The sequence below is a fragment of the Schistocerca gregaria genome, chromosome X (genome assembly GCF_023897955.1).
Source record: "Schistocerca gregaria isolate iqSchGreg1 chromosome X, iqSchGreg1.2, whole genome shotgun sequence".
Classification (NCBI taxonomy): domain Eukaryota; kingdom Metazoa; phylum Arthropoda; class Insecta; order Orthoptera; family Acrididae; genus Schistocerca; species Schistocerca gregaria.
This window is the reverse complement of record NC_064931.1, coordinates 155685851-155702298: the sequence shown is the minus strand read 5'-3', so window position 1 is coordinate 155702298 and position 16448 is coordinate 155685851. Positions and strand designations below refer to the sequence as shown.

General features: G+C 43.3%; 1 protein-coding gene across 1 annotated transcript in view; it reads right to left on the bottom strand.

The window, feature by feature from the left end:
* LOC126297868 (growth/differentiation factor 8-like) overlaps window positions 1-10244 on the bottom strand; it is a 381533-nt gene extending 371289 nt beyond the window's left edge. The window contains exon 1 of the mRNA XM_049989159.1: window positions 9255-10244. Within this exon, the coding sequence (XP_049845116.1) occupies window positions 9255-9675 (421 nt within the window). The 5' untranslated portion in view covers window positions 9676-10244. The remainder of the gene's footprint in view (window positions 1-9254) is intronic.
* Between the last annotated feature and the right edge of the window lie 6204 nt (window positions 10245-16448).

Sequence of the window (16448 nt, the reverse complement as noted above, 5' to 3'; positions counted from 1 at the left end):
CGGACTGCGCGCCTAGAACCGCGAGACCACCGCGGCCGGCTCGCAGTAATTATTATAGTGATATGCGTATATACAGATGACGGTAGTAACACGTAAGGTGGTTCATGTGAAAAGCTTTCCGGCGTGATTAACGCCGCACGATGGGAATTAAAGGACTCTAAACGCGGAATGGTAGTTGGAGCTAGAAGCAGCGAAAATTCCATTTCGGAAATCGTTCGGGAATTCAATATTCCGGGATCCATTTTGTCAAGAGAGTGCTAAGAATAGCAAATTTCAGGTATTACCTCTCCACGGACAAAGCAGTGGCCGACGGCCTTCACTTAATGACCGAGAGCAGCGGCGTTTGCTTAGAGTTGTCAGTGCTAATAGACAAGTAACACTGCGTGAAATAACAGAGAAGTCAATTACAGCGCACTACCAACGTACCCGTTTGGACAGCGCTGCGCAATTTTGCGTTAATGGGCTATGGTAGCATTTGTTGACAACACGTCATCGCCTGCAGCTCCTGTCCTTCGCTCGTGACCATATCGGCTGGACCCCAGATGACTGGAAAACCGTGGCTGGTTAGATGAGTACGGATTTCAGCTGGTAACAGCTGATGGTAGGGTTCGTGTGTGGTGCAGAACCCACGAAGCCACCAACCCAAATCGTCAACAAGGCAAGCTGGTGGCAGCTCCATAATGACGTGGGCTGCGTTTACCTGATATCCAACCGAACTGATCATTGACTGGAAATAGTTACGTTCTGCTACCTGGAGACCATTTTCAGCCATACATGTACTTCATGCTCCAAAACAACTACATCTACATCTACATACTCCGCAATCCACCATACGGTGCGTGGCGGAGGGTACCTCGTACCACAACTAGCATCGTCTCTCCCTGTTCCCCTCCCAAACAGAACGAGGGAAAAATGAGTGGCTATATGCCTCTGTACGAGCCCTAATCTCTCTTATCTTATCTTTGTGGTCTTTCCGCGAAATATAAGTTGGCGGCAGTAAAATTGTACTGCGGTCAACCTCAAATGCTGGTTCCCTAAATTTTCTCAGTAGCGATTCACGAAAAGAACGCCTCCTTTCCTCCAGAGACTCCCAGCCGAGTTCCTGAAGCATTTCCTTATCACTAAAAAAAAATGGCTCTGAGCACTATGGGACTCAACTGCTGTGGTCATCAGTCCCCTAGAACTTAAAACCACTTAAACCTAACTAACATAAGGACACCACACAAATCCATGCCCGAGGCAGGATTCGAACCTGCGACCGTAGCAGTCGCACAGTTCCGGACTGCGCGCCTAGAACCGCGAGACCACCGCGGCCGGCCCGTAACACTCGCGTGATGATCAAACCTACCAGTAACAAATCTAGCAGCCCGCCTCTGAATTGCTTCTATGTCCTCCCTCAATCCGACCTGATAGGGATCCCAAACGTTCGAGCAGTACTCAAGAATAGGCCGTGTTAGTGTTTTATAAGCGGTCTCCTTTACAGATGAATCACATCTTACCAAAATTCTACCAATGAACCGAAGACGACTATCGGTCTTCCCCACAACTGACATTACATGTTTGTCCCACTTCATATCGCTCTGCAATGTTACGCCCAAATATTTAATCGACGTGACTGTGTCAAACGCTACACTACTAATGGAGTATTCAAACATTACGGGATTCTTTTTCCTATTCATCTGCATTAATTTACATTTATCTATATTAAGAGTTAGCAGCCATTCTTTACACCAATCACAAATCCTTTCCAAGTCATCTTGTACCCTCCTACAGTCATTCAACGACGACACCTTCCCGTACACCACAGCATCATCAGTAAACAGCCGCACATTGCTACCCACCCTATCCAAAAGATCATTTATGTAGATAGAAAACAACTATGGAATTTTTATGGATGATAATGCGCCACGTCATTGGGCCACAACTATTCCTGATTGTTTTGGAGAAAATTCTGTATTTATTACTTGGTGTAAATCATTCTTCCATTTATATAGTTCACGGTCAGATTTCATGACGCGAAATCGGGTTTGCACACTGCTCAACATTAAGCGTTAAGACACTAGGCTACAAACGGGCATTCATTGAAAACAATGGGGAAGGTTGAAAATTTGTGCTGTACCCGAATTCGAACCCTTGTCTCGTGATAACTAGGCAGGTTCTCTGAGCACCTTTTCTTTTTTTTGTGCTTTCGGCTTTTTAGGGCCACAGTCAGCTACAGGAAGGAGGAGACAAGGTAGGCAGAGGTCGGTCACAGAGCCATCCAGACACAGTTATGGCAACTGCACAGACTACCCCAGCACGTCTCCCGTCAGACCCAAATTCACAACTTATGCACACACTACGAATGTAGCGTCCATTCCCGTAAGAGTTCGAGACTGGTGTGCATCTGCAATGAAGAGATAACACACACACACACATATACAATGAATATTAATTCAGTTTTATTTCCATTGTTAACACTGCAAAATTACTATGGATATTAAATGAGTGGCAAATTTTGGTGAACGTAACTACGGACAGTTGATTTGTTTCAGAGAAACTACCAACGAAAACTAAAATTCTCTTTAGAAATGACTATCGCGCTGAGTCGTGTTATATGTTTATCGATGCGTACGCCGTCAACCAAGGATATGCTCCTGCCATGTTGTGCATGGTCAGTCCGCTACATCTCCGGTAGGGATGTAGATGACTCCAGCAGCCTGATGAGCTACAAATTTGCCAACTTTCAACTTTCCTTTTTTTTAATTGTTGTAGTACGTCTTAGCAGTTAAAATTTTGACGGGGTCTTTCATTCAGTGTTTTCTTCCTCTATAAAAAAAATCCTGTTTCGACATGTCGGATTGGACCAGTCTCTCGTTAGCCCTATTACTCGTTGAAAACGACGTTTGCAAATAGCCACAGTGAATGCTATAGCCGCTACTTCTCATTCAAAGAGCATCACGAGGCTGAGTGCACCCAGATCAAGTTCTCCCACCAAGGAAAAAAGGAAACATCTCTGTCTGTGCCGGGTATTGAACCCGGGTCCTCCACATGACTGTCAGACACGTACACCTTTTTATTTCGTATCCAACACTTGGTCGTTTCTCGTGAGTGATTATGTGCAGCTGTCGCATAACATGTTTCAAAATTCATATTTGATAGCTTCGCGACTGAGCATGCCGGCAATGCTCAGCTAAGATACGTCAGTCAGCACGTAAGACGCCACAGGAAGCGAAACAATCAACAAAAATAGGCGTACTGCTGATCAGTCTTCCAGTATTTGTCCAGGTGCGGGAATAAGTTTCGTGCAACACTTGCTTTCGATTGCAGCAACAAAAACAGTGGGACATAAAATTTTGCTTCTGTTGATCTGCGCCCTCTTGTCCCTCTCCAAAAATTTTACTTCGTCATCCTCCGTAACTGTTATTAAAACCAACCAGTTTGTTTCAACGGAAAGTACCGATGCATTTCATTGAAAGAATACCACATGAAATGTTCTCTTTTTATCGAAGATAATGATTTGGGAAGTACTGTGTTCTTGCTAGGCAATGACATTTTGTGTGCTGCCTAATCATGTTGAGGTCTTTTCACTCTCTTTACTAAGCGTATCCGTTCAGCTCTACCTTATACGGTATATTTACTAACATTTGTGTGAGCTGCATCCTGTGGAACGTATTGAGTGCTGTCTGTTTCGGGGTAGAAAATGTGCCATTCAGTCGAGTTCCAGAAACTAGTAGTATAAATTTTATAGGTAGTAATTGCTAGTATAAGTCAAAAACTTGTGTTTCTGTTTTGCGATACCCCCTACCTTGTTCTTGCGGTCGTCAGTACCAGACTATGCAGCTTTCTCGCTTATTGGCCATCGTGAGACTGGGTAAGAAGGGCTACAAAACATAAATAGAAGCAAAATTTTTGAATTACACAAACCATTACCATCATGATGGTTTTAGTAACCGCAAGGAAAGTTAGAAATTTTCTGGGCAAAAATAAATGAGGCGGCTGTTCTCACCATTCAAGGCCTTTTTTTTTTTTAAAAAAAAAAAGAAAGACCATGTAACATAGGAGGAAAAGGAAGAGCCCACAACAGATGGTACAGAAGTACTGTAACAAATGTGGTACTAAAAGAAAGTGGCTTACAACTGTGCGGTTCTTTACAAATTACAATTACAATACAGCAGGCATAGGGAATGTCGGAGTATGCAAGGTAAGCGTCGTTCACCCACGAAAATTAGACTAAGAAATGTAACGGCTATTTTCTTTTCGTATTATTTATTTAGGTTCCCATCTCCTTCGGCGAAAGCTTGTGTCGTGTGGGGATAATGGCCACGGGCAGTAGCTTGTACAGATACCGATATGCGTAGGAACGTCACGGATAATCGCAAAGCAGACGGCAGTGAGTGTTTCGCACGTTTACGTGTTATTTGAATGATTTAAACCATTCAGCAGCGAGCACGTACCCTTAAGTTGGTCTGTTTATAATGAGATGTCGAACAACATAATCGTACAAAGAGAGGCTTCCTTGGCCATTTGCAGTTTATATCCCTCTTAGATCTCTCCAATTAGATGTACAACGTACGAGAATAAAACTACGCATCATACGCTATTCTTGATATTATGCCACCTACAACTGACTACAACTGACTGGACTTCACGCGTCGGAACGCAATGAGCCACGGTTTCTTGAAACAAATGAAGAACCGAGGATTCAAATGCCTTCAGCAAGGACAAAACTGAACTCTCGTAAGGCGGTCTGGAAACTTTAATTTATTTACAACAGAAGTGCGTGACGAAAAAACTTATGTCCAATTTGATAACGTTGTGACACGAACATGTTTTAGTTCTCACTTACACAGCTAACAAGCGTTGCGAATTTGTCGGACCTTCCTACAAGCTACCTTTCGCTTGCGAAATGTTTTCTGATGTTCTGACTCATTCCGGAGTTTTATTAGGATCTCTTTGGTGTTTAGATTACGTTGTCACAAGGCGCCAAACACATTTTTCGAATCAGTTTCATTTTGGTCTTCCTGCATATAGTTCCTTAGTTCTGCAATGTAAAATCTTATATAAATTCAGACAGGTACTTTAGTTTCAGTTCGAATAAAGACTCAGATCACCGTGCTTTACTCCGCTGAAGAATTCATTGACAAAAACCTCTGTAAGTTATTATATAAGTACCAGAAATACAATTCTTCATTAAGTGTAAAACTGAAACTGCTAACTGTAATTAAAATGTAGAACAGCCTCGGTTCGAATCCTGGTTCGGCAGACATATTCATTTTTTCACATTGATGTAAATCAATGCCCATTAGCAACTACATGACGTAGTTCCTTAGTGTGTCGAAGTTATTTGCCGCCTGGAAAAGGATAAAAACCAGTTCAAAAGTTTGTAGAGAGTTACGAACGGATGTTAGGAAATTTTGTGCTTTAAACAGTACGGAACATTCTCTGAAGGCGTAACAAGATTTGTGAATGCGTGTTAGATATACGTACGCTAACAGAATATGAAAGACTGAATGACTGGGACAAGAACGCGAAACTCTGTCGGGAAGATTTTACATAGTACGAAAGAAATCTAAGACTTTTGCTGCGAATTTTTATACATTTCTTTCAAATTTTTGGCCGTGAACAGAGCATCTGCCTAATAAGCAGAACGCCTCGGTTCGAATCCTGGTTTGTCACAGATATTCATTTTTCCACATTGATGTAAATCGATGCCCATTAGCAACTACATGTCGTAGTTCCTTTGTGTGTCGAAGTCATTTTCCGCCTGGAAAAGGATAAAAAACAGTTCAAAGGTTTGTCGACAGTTAAGAACGTATGTCAGGAAATTTTGTGCTTTAAACAGTACGGAACATTCTTTGAAGGTGTAACAAGATTTGTGAATGCGTGTTAGATATACGTACGCTGATAGAATATGAAAGACTGAATGACTGGGACAAGAACGCGAAACTCTGTCGGGAAGATTTTACATAGTACGAAGGAAATCTAAAACTTTTGCTGCGAATTTCTATACGTTTCTTTCAAATTTTTGGCCGTTTATTTGGAACTTTGTACGCTGTAAAGAATGTAGTGTGTCTGTAGAGCACGGCAGAAAGAGCAACAAGTTAGGGTTGCGCTGGCCGCTGACTCAGCGATACTGTGACGTAACGCGTGCAGCCCGGTGCAGCTCTAGCTGCCAGCTGGGCATTCACCCTCCAACGCAGTCATCAAATTTCCGAGCAGTTGCTGAAATATACCTTCTCTGGCTGCTACAGTTAGAAACAGAATACTATCGCTTCCAACTGTTTGGTACCAACTAGTGAAACAAGTGTGATAGATGATGGCTTTCTGTTATTTTCCCGACCGTTTTTGCTGATCGCAGGCAGGTGCGTCCGCTATTAATAAGCAGCGCATCCACATTCATTACGGTATTGTTACTTCCGCATTGGAAGTACGTCTAAAATAGTGTTAAATGTAGCAGGAACAACGTAAGCATTGTACAGTTTCCCCACAAAAACTGGATAACATCACTTCCCGACGAAGTAGACGGGTTTGTAATTATGACGGCGTACAAGAGAACGAAATGCTCAAACTGGTGTAGTACTGCATGTAGCGAGTGCAGTTTAATGAAATTACCATTTACCTCGATGAAACAGAACCGTTACCAGCTTCAACCTGGGAAGATGACTATCAGAGACTGGGTGGCGGATTTACATCGGCAGTCTGTGGAATTGTGCTGCCGCAGAAAATCCCGAAGTTAGAAATATGGCAGCGAAAAGAACCTGTTCGACCTGAGTCGAACGAGTACATTCGGTGTGGTGCACCGTAAGCGTCTCGTAACTGATGGTGACAATCGTCATCTCGGAAAAATCGTAATTCTTGCTACAATAATCGAGGTGGCCCGAGAGTGAAAATGGTTACGGCGTTCTACACTGAGAGTATTCGCTTCTGCCAAATATCTACTCTTTTTTTCTTCGATAGGTGTATAACGTCGTCGAGAGAAAGCATAGAATTTTCCACGGAAACACTATTCTAAAAATCTTAATCGCATTACAACATAACTGTCGTCTGAAGGTTTACTGATTACTTTTCTTAAGGGGGATGGGACGTCAAACGGGCCGACTTGGAGCAGGAGAGGCACCACAGGACATTTTGATTTGCGCTGTCTATACTTTTACAAATAAATTCATAAAACTTTGTTACCATGACCAGGAAGGATTCAGGATTCACACTCATAGCAGCGGAAGTTCAAAAACATAACAATCTTTTTTACATGTGAAATTTCATCATTTTTAACTTACTATTTATTGGCTGCATTTGTTGCTATAGGTACACTTTTCTTCATAAGTAAGAGAGACTGTTCGATGAATTTTGGACAGCATACAAACCATACTTACAGGTGTATGAAACTCTAGAATTTGCCAAATCTGTTAAAAACTGTGGTAAAAATTGAGATAATTAACTATAAAATTCGAGTTTTCTCTAAACACGAAGTTTAAAACGTAACAGCCCATTCATTTTTCCATAAATTAAATAAATTCTAGAGTTTCATACACCTGTAAGTATGGTTTGTATGCTGTGCAAAATTCATCGAAGAATCTCTCTTACTGATGAAGAAAAGTGTACCTATAGCAACAAATGCAGCCAACAGTAAGTGAAAAAAAATCATGAAATTTCGCATTTAAAAAATATTATTTTTTCGTGTTTTTGAACTTCCGCTGCTATGAGTGTGAATCCTGAATCCTTCCTGGTCATGCTGCCAAAGTCTTATGAATTTATTTGTAAAAGTATAGACAGTGCAAATTAAAATGTCCTGTGGTGCCTCTCCTTCTCGAAGTCGGTCCGTTTTTACGTCCTAGCCCCCTTAACAAATAAAAGTAATCAGTAAATCTTAAGACGACAGTTAAGTTGTAATGTGATTAAGATTTATGGAATAGTGTTTCAGTGGAAAATTCTATGCCTTCTTTCGACGACTTTACACACCTATCGCGAAAAGAAAAAAGCGAGTAGATATTTCGCAGAAACGAATACTCTCAGTGTAGAACGCCGTAATCATTTGTGTGTGAGTGTGAATCCTGAATCCTTCCTGGCCATGCTGCCAAAGTTTTATGAAATCATTTGTAAAAGTATAGTCAGTGCAAACTAAAATGTCCTGTGGTGCCTCTCCTTCTCGAAGTCGTCCCGTTTGACGTCCTACCCCCTTAAATCGAGTACCGTACTGTGTAAATTGTCGTACGATGCACAACCCTCCCGATGTGACTGTCAGTCGACAGCTTGTCACTGCCGCTTCTTATTTGTTCGAACGGCTTCCGATTTGGGATCACAGGCTACAGAGGACAGCTTAGCGTGGCAGGAATGCGCAGCGGCGGAGGGGAGAGTAAATAGATCTCGTCAGCAGCCAGTGACGCTAAGGAATCGAGTCCTCGGTGGTCGGCAGGTAGAGTAGTAACTGTCTGTAGGATTTCGAGCATTATTCGTGGGCATCTGTCGGCTGTATTAGCAATTGTGCAGTCAGAAATACGGTGGTAATGTACAATCGACGAAAGAAATTTGAAGCAGTCGACACGCAAGTATAGACAGTGCAAATTAAAATGTCCTGTGGTGCCTCTCCTTCTCGAAGTTTCACGTCCTGCCACCCCCCCCCCCCTTTAACAAAAGTAACCAGTAAATCTTCAGACGACAGTTAAGTTGTAATGTGATTAAGATTTTTGGAATAGTGTTTCCGTGGAAAATTCTATGCCTTCTCTCGACGACTTTATACACCTATCGCGAAAAAAGAAGAAAAAAACCCGAGTAGATATTTCGCATAAGCGAATACTCTCAATGTAGAACGCCGTAACCATTTTCACTCTCGGGCCACCTCGATTATTGTAGCAAGAATTACGATTTTTCCGAGATGACGATTGTTACCATCAGTTACGAGACGCTACCACCTTAAATCGAGTACCGTACTGTGTAAATTGTCGTACGATTCACTGCCGCTTCTTATTTGTTCCAACGGCTTGCCGTCTGGGATCGCGGGATAGAGACGACAACTTAGCGTGGCTGGAATGGGCAGCGGCGGAGGGGAGGGTAAATGGAACTCGTGAGCAGCCAGTGACGCTAAGGAATAGGGACTTCGGTGGTCGACAGGTAGAGTAGCAACAGTCTGTAGGATTTTGAACATTGTTCGTGGAATCTGTAAATTTCTCTAATAGACAGCTCTCGGCATCTGTCGGCTGTATTAGCACAAATACGGTGGTAATGTACAGAAATTTGAAGCACTCGACACGAGAATGAAAAGAAAGGCTACTTACGCGGGCGGGCGAAGGCGAGCACCTGCTCGGTGCGGGCGTGGAAGTCGTCGTCGTCGGGGTCCGAGGGCAGCGGGCCGGGCCGCGGCAGGCGGCCGGTGGCGCCGGCAGGCTCGTCACCCTGCATGTCCGCCCACGCAGCGGGAGCGCCCCCGCCGCCGCTCTGGTACAGGTCGAGCCAGGTGTGGACCTTGGTGGGGATGGGCGGCCGCTGCCGGCCCGTCATGTTGGGCGGGTGCTTCATGCCCAGCTTGCTCAGGATCTGCATCTTGATGTTGTTGAGGCTCATGTTGCGCAGCTCCTCGCGCAGCAGGCACGAGGCGCAGTGCGGCTCGCCGGACGCCGGCGTCGTCGCCTCCGCCGCGCCGCCCTCCTGCGCCAGAGACGAGCCGAACAGCAGCATCAGCGCCACCACCACAGCCATCACCGCACACGTCGACTCGCCGCCCCACAGCTAACCGCCCAAATACCCCTACTTTCTCTTCTTCCTTTCCTCTTTCTTTCCTCCCTTCTAGCCTTTTTCTTAGCGTCGCGTGGATGCGCAGAGGGGATACAAATTGAAACACCGAGCGGGGAGAGCAAATCGACCGAGGTTCCAGAGGGCTTAGGCAGAGTTCAGAAGAAGGACAGATTCTTACAGAAGGGTGATCACTTCACGTAAGCATACAGACTGCTGAAGAAGACAGGTGCCTAGACAGATAACGACAGAAAATATACGGGTCGGATGCGTCGATGTACCGGCGGACTGGAGAAGATGTGGGAAAAAGACAGAATCGTTCTCAGGTTTCAGAGCCGGCCAGAAATTTGGAAAAAAGTCGGTTGTGGGGGATTGGGGACCGAAAGGACCGGTGGCACCTGAGAGCGAGAAGCGGATAGCTCTGCCCGGACTTGTGATCTATCCGGGATGTCCAACAGCTGACCTCTTTATATACGAGCGGGCCGGCGCAGCGGACGTTTTTTTCTTCCTCCCTTTCGTGCCGTCGCTCCAAACACAGGTTTTGATACGAGAGCTTGTCGCGTGCGTGTGAAGGGGGCGTGGCCTGCGCGCGCGCGGAGTGGGGGAAGCGTCGGACCCCTCCGCCCGCCCCCGTCAAGGTCGGCGAAACCGCCGCCGCCGCCACCGCCGCCGCCGCCATAATGCCATTCGCTTCCGGTCATCCGAGATGCGCATAATTATCGCTTACTGCGGCATCGGCCAGAGCGCCGGCAAAATGATAAAAAGAGAGGAGGACCGGCGGCCGGCTCGCCTAGCTCCTCCCACCGCAGCTCATTGGACGGAGCGAGTTTTTTTTTCCCCTCGGCCGTCTGCACATGCAAACGCACCCGAGCGCGGCCAGTCGCCAGCCGGCCGCAACAATGCGCGGCGTTCTCCTGCGATTCCGGAAACCGCACAAACTCGCCGCCTAACGTCAATCTCCCGAGCCTCGCCGAGTTCCCGATCCGCCCGACAGATACCGCCACGGCCCGCACACGCGTGTCGCATTCGGATCGTGGCGGATAGCAGCTATTAGCGGCGAAGCTGTATATTTTTCCATCTCCGCTGACAGTTTTTGCTCCACTTTAGTTTCTCAGACTTGCGTGTCGTTTCCTACACGAGACTAGTTGCAAATATAGTGTAAAATTTCAGAACTGACCCCAGCCGCGGCTGCTGTTAGCCCGTTGCACATTCGATTCTTCCAGAGACTGAAATAAGGAAACGGTCCGTATAACACAAATAACTCCACCGGAAGCTACCGATTATTCGCGATCTCTCGTTAGAGAGGATAAAACAATATTCTACAGCAACAAAGCATGCTGGTGTTGACAATTTTACACAACTCGTGCGATTTTTGTCACTCCTTTCACACTGCCACATTTTGTCTGATTTTCGCCGGCCGTTGTGGCCGAGCGGTTCTAGGCGCTACAGTCTGGAACCGCGCGACTGCTACGGGCATGGATGTGTGCGATGTCCTTAGGTTAGTTAGATTTAAGTAGTTCTAAGTTCTAGGGTACTGATGACCTCAGAAGTGAAGTCCCATAGTGCTCAGAGCCATTTGAACCATTTGTCTGATTTTCCTCGATAGCGTTGCTGAAAACAGTAAAACCAATTTACAATGAGAACGAGGGAACCGCTGGTAGCTTGGAGCTAAATGGCTCCAACATTTAACGTCAATATATCCGCACGAGTTTGATGGCCCAAGAAGACAATCTAGGCCTTTATTCTTCTTCTCTTACCGTACTTTCAATTCTACGTGAAGAAGAAATGAGTTGTTCTAGATGGTCTCAAATATGTCACATGCTGAGAAAAGTGAATGTACCGTAACTTGTTAGTGAGCATGCACGGAAACAAAGTAAATTGGCCCGTCTCCGGTTATATCCGAGCACTCACAAAGTAACCGCCAAATACGGAGCATTGGTCGAAGAACTGAAAAATCAGTAAGCGGGTTGGCACATCACCTACGAACAGGAACAATCTATCTACTCCAGCTGGTTGTCGTCACGAAGCAAACGGCTGTGAATCTTTGCACAGGACTGCTTGCATTTCATCCTCCACGAGCTCACTGGTCCCGTAAGTAACTCTGTAACAGTTACATAATATCCTACAGTGTCAGTTCGTTTCTGCCAAAGAGAGCTCCACAATACTGTACGTACCGTAGAGGACTGGACACATGAAACAACTATGTAAGTACTGTTGGGGACATACAGATGGTCTACTAAAACATCACCGACATTTAACTTCGGTATGGAAACGTTCATGTTGTTAGTACCCACCAAATTCCGTTTTAGAACTAATGTCGGTCTTTACTTTTCGTCGTGTATACTCGTATCACAGACTTAAGAGTAAATGGGAGTTGGGGACTATAGATATCTCCTTCGGTACAAAAAAACATTGTGGTTTGTGGAACACGCTGTATTCTTTGATAAGTGATTATGGAACTCAAGAAAATGCATCTCAGATTTTCAGATCTGAATTGAAAATGTTACTTACAGTAGATTCCCTGTGCTTTGTACTTGCTCTGCAATTTATTACTGTATGTACTTGCTATCAAAGGCTCTCTACAAGTGACTGATTACGACTAGGAAATCGCGGTATTCCTAAGAAAATATGCCCAAAATATTATTCCACTAGTTTCATCTCTTTAAGTCTTTGAATAACTTACGTAATAGCTAGTTTTCTAGCCATGAGTATTTGATCCAGATTTTCCTACCGAACCATAAGGAAATAAAATCTTACCACTCTGTCAAAGTGTTCCTGACACTATAACGACTAGGTCGCAACAAGAAGTAGTTTTTGCTACTATAGCATACAACACTGTATTGGACCGTGTTGGTCAAAGTTCCGATTTTCAAAAAGTCTTCGCAATTAGTCATTTTTAATCACATGTTTCTACGTTGTAAGCATATTGTTCACTGATATCACTGTTAACTGCATTACCGTCACTTTTTCAGTGTCACTATTTTTGTCACTCTCCTCCCAAAAGTACATCGTACTTTCTACTGTGAAGGGTACTGATGTAGCACATCTTGAACATATTGACTCTGGTGATATTTTGCACAAAGGACATCAAGTTCAGATATCTCCCAACTTCTGTCTAAATGAAATGCCAATAATCGTTGACGATTACGTTATTACCTTATACACAACGATTAATTTCCAGACAACAGCGACATTATTGCCTCATTCTGAATTAAGGAAAGAGCATTATAGTTGGAGTTTCTATGATGCGAAAAGATACGGGTAATTGTATCGGCCGGCCGCTGTGGCCGAGCGGTTCTAGGCGCTTCAGTCCGGAACCGCGCGCCTGCTACGGTCGCAAGTTCGAATCCTGCCTCGGGCATGGATGTGTGTGATGTCCTTAGGTTAGTTAGGTTTAAGTAGTTTCTAAGTCTAGTGGACTGATGACCTCAAATGTTAAGTCCCTTAATGCTTAGAGCCATTTAAAGCATTTATTTGTAGCGTCGCACAGAGAGACGAATTTTGGGGGCGAAGTGCGCCTTATTTCTGGGGCAAAACTGTACTTCTTTCAAAGATGCGATAACTCTTTAACTTAACACACTCAATCATGTATATCGCTTTATAGATGCCATCACGAAGGATATTTGGATTGACAAGCAGGTGTACTATAATTGCATCTGCACCGTGCACTAGTGAACAAAAATGTTTGCTTGCCTACAGGGCTATGTTTAGAACCTGTCCTGGAGGGAAATTCTGTCACAACTAACCCGCAAAACAAAACAAAAAAAACCATTTTAAAACAATTGGAAGCCTATGTAACTCAGCATTTATTAATTAAGTGTGTAACACTTACAATATAGTTCACAATTAAATGAATTGGTGTGATTAAAACAATGGATAACATTAAGTTATTCGACACAATTTATTAATATCGCTAGCTAAAGTTTTTAAAAGAATAAAATGTGGAGATTCGTATCCATGCAAAAATCAGCAGTTCAGTAAGAGTAACATGTTGCGACTATAAGGAATCACGTGTCTTAGTAAATTGCAAAGTAACATAACGAAACTATCACTCAAATTATTTGGACCTATATTTAATTCAAACACAGTACTTCCCTAAATAACGAGCATTAAAATGAAAGCTTTAAATAATGTTATTGGGAAAGTGGATTACGCCCAGACTTCACTCTAATGACACTACTTATAATACATTCAGAATTTAATGACTTTCAGTACCGAGCGAAACCAAAATGTTGAGCCTCTCTGCTAAGATGGTGGTTTTTCAAAATGACCTTTTTCCACTGCTGTTTGTAATAGTAAGTAATTCTCAGTACTGGGGAAAAACCTTTAACGCTTTATGGGCTCTGGTTTGGTTGAAATTAGCTGTAGAAGAAATAGGCCTTTAGCGAAATCTATCTTATTTCAAATACTGATGCCGAGCGGTTCTAGGCGCTATAGTCTGGAACCGCGCGACGGCTTCGGTCGCAGGTTCGAATCCTCCCTCGGGCATGGATGTGTGTGATGTCTTTAGGTTTGTTAAGTTTAAGTAATTCTAAGTTCTAGGGGACTGATGACCTCAGCAGTTAAATCCCATAGTGCTCAGAGCCATTTGAACCATTTTTTTTATAATACCGTTCATCCTTTTTTAATTGTCTCAGCGGTTTTGGTACGCTTTTGGAAGAAGGAAATTCTGTGTTATGTCTGTACGTATGTGATAAAGAACCTTGCCATCGTAGTTCTGACTACTAGAAGTCGGTAGACGTTAGAAATTCTCATGTGGATTGCAGTTACTGTCAACGTTTGTCATCTAAGAGTACCACAATTCTGTTATAACAGGTTTAATTTGATATCGTAGCTATTGCTAAAAATAAGAACCACATTTGAACATGAACGTTTCTACAACGGGTTTTCACGTAATCTTTTTACATTCGTGCGCAGTTACTACAATACCAGATTATAAGTACATATCATTCGACAGTCCACGGACTGCCTTCGTATGGGACTGAATTATCGTCAGTTCCAGGAACTTCTCAGAAGTTCGGATGCTGAGTGTGGTGATATCGTATATTTTACAGAAGTACTGTGGCCCAGTCAACGCCAGACGTTAAAAATATTTATAGCATAATTAATGAAATCAAATCGTTCATAATATCAAAAGCAAAATCTGCAGCATCGATATTCATTTGCAGCGATCGGAAACTGGAGGCGAATGATCAAAAATCTGTATTATTGGAGCTGCGTTTTCAACGCCGTTGTAACACACGCTACTGTTGTTCGAGAAATACTACAGTGGCATGTTGAAATTGTGAGTAATTGTCATAAGGTACAAATTACGTGGTTAATCATTGGGGGAGGGGGAGGGGAAGGGATGCCTCACACTCCTTGCAACGTCTATGTTTTTGCAATCAGTATCAGTGCTATTAAACTTCTCGTATTTTGCTGAAACAAGGCGTCAAATTTAACTTGCCTAACTAACATTTTAAGCAAAATTCTTCGTCTTTTGCCGATGTGTTTCGTGCTAGCTGTGGGTATAAAAAAGGAAAATAATTATACTGCGTGTTCTGGGTGAAAGAGCGACAGTAATTCTCTGTGTCCGTGGTAGTTAGTACTTTGGAAACGACTGACTAATACGGCAATAGTGTCCCATTCACAAATACACACTTCATGTCTCTGATGTTAGCATTTCTTCCACCAATACAACAGCACCACGTTACTAATAAAACATAACTGTTACAGGTCATTAGCAGTGCTCTTTAACTCTACGAACGAGTGAGAGTATGTTATACAGACTGAATCGCAAGTCGACTGTAGATTTTTCAGAGGTTGTTTTGGGATATCTTTTGAGTGAGTTGGTGACTTACGTGGGACCACTGGTCTCCAGGGTAACTGCATTTCTTGTGCTTTCCTTCCAGCAATTTTTTTTTTTTTTTTTGCTTCTGCATTTCACTGAAATGTCTACACAACAGTGCAAATGTCTTGTTTGGAAACTAACTTGTTTCATTCAGTGATGGTAGCAACGCTAATCACTGGGCCACGAGCTGCGGACATATATTAACAGTGATTACGGTAGTATGGCTCATATACATCTCTGGTATGGGATCGCTGCAGAGAGAAATTAAGCTGAGTGACAGTACTTTTATGTTGTATGTTTTGGTGACTGCGTATTACAGGCCATTTCATTGTTGTGAAGGCATTTTCACAAAAACAGAGAAATTTGGGGTATAAAAACCGAATAAACCATAGTCAAATTATTATTCTGTAGCGAGCTTTTGAAGAGCACGGGTTTCTTACACAAAGATATCTTCCGAAATTTTGTCAGGGGCTGCTGTTCGCTCTCCAGATAAACATCTCCAATGGATGAGGTCTGCGACTGCCTTGAGCAGCATACTTTCCTGATTCTGTCACGTTTTAATATTTGCGTTTAGTTTCGAACAGCAGTTTTTGGCAACATCATCACGTGTACATCTATTAACTATAGAAAATGTTGTTGCCGTATATACTTTTTCTAAATCGACAGTTTTAAAAATATAACATACATTGTAGGTAACCGCCTCGCAGCTCTATGCATTATTGTGCTAGTGAAATCAATTTTATTTTACGCATAACTGTAACATTAATTGTTTCAACATGTTTACTTTCCATTGAGCTTCTAGTTTAGGGTTATTTTGGTAGACTTTTAATTTTAAATATCCCCACCGATAATAATCAGAAGCAGATGAGGAGAACGGACGTGATCGCCACAAAGCCTTGCTCACTGTGCG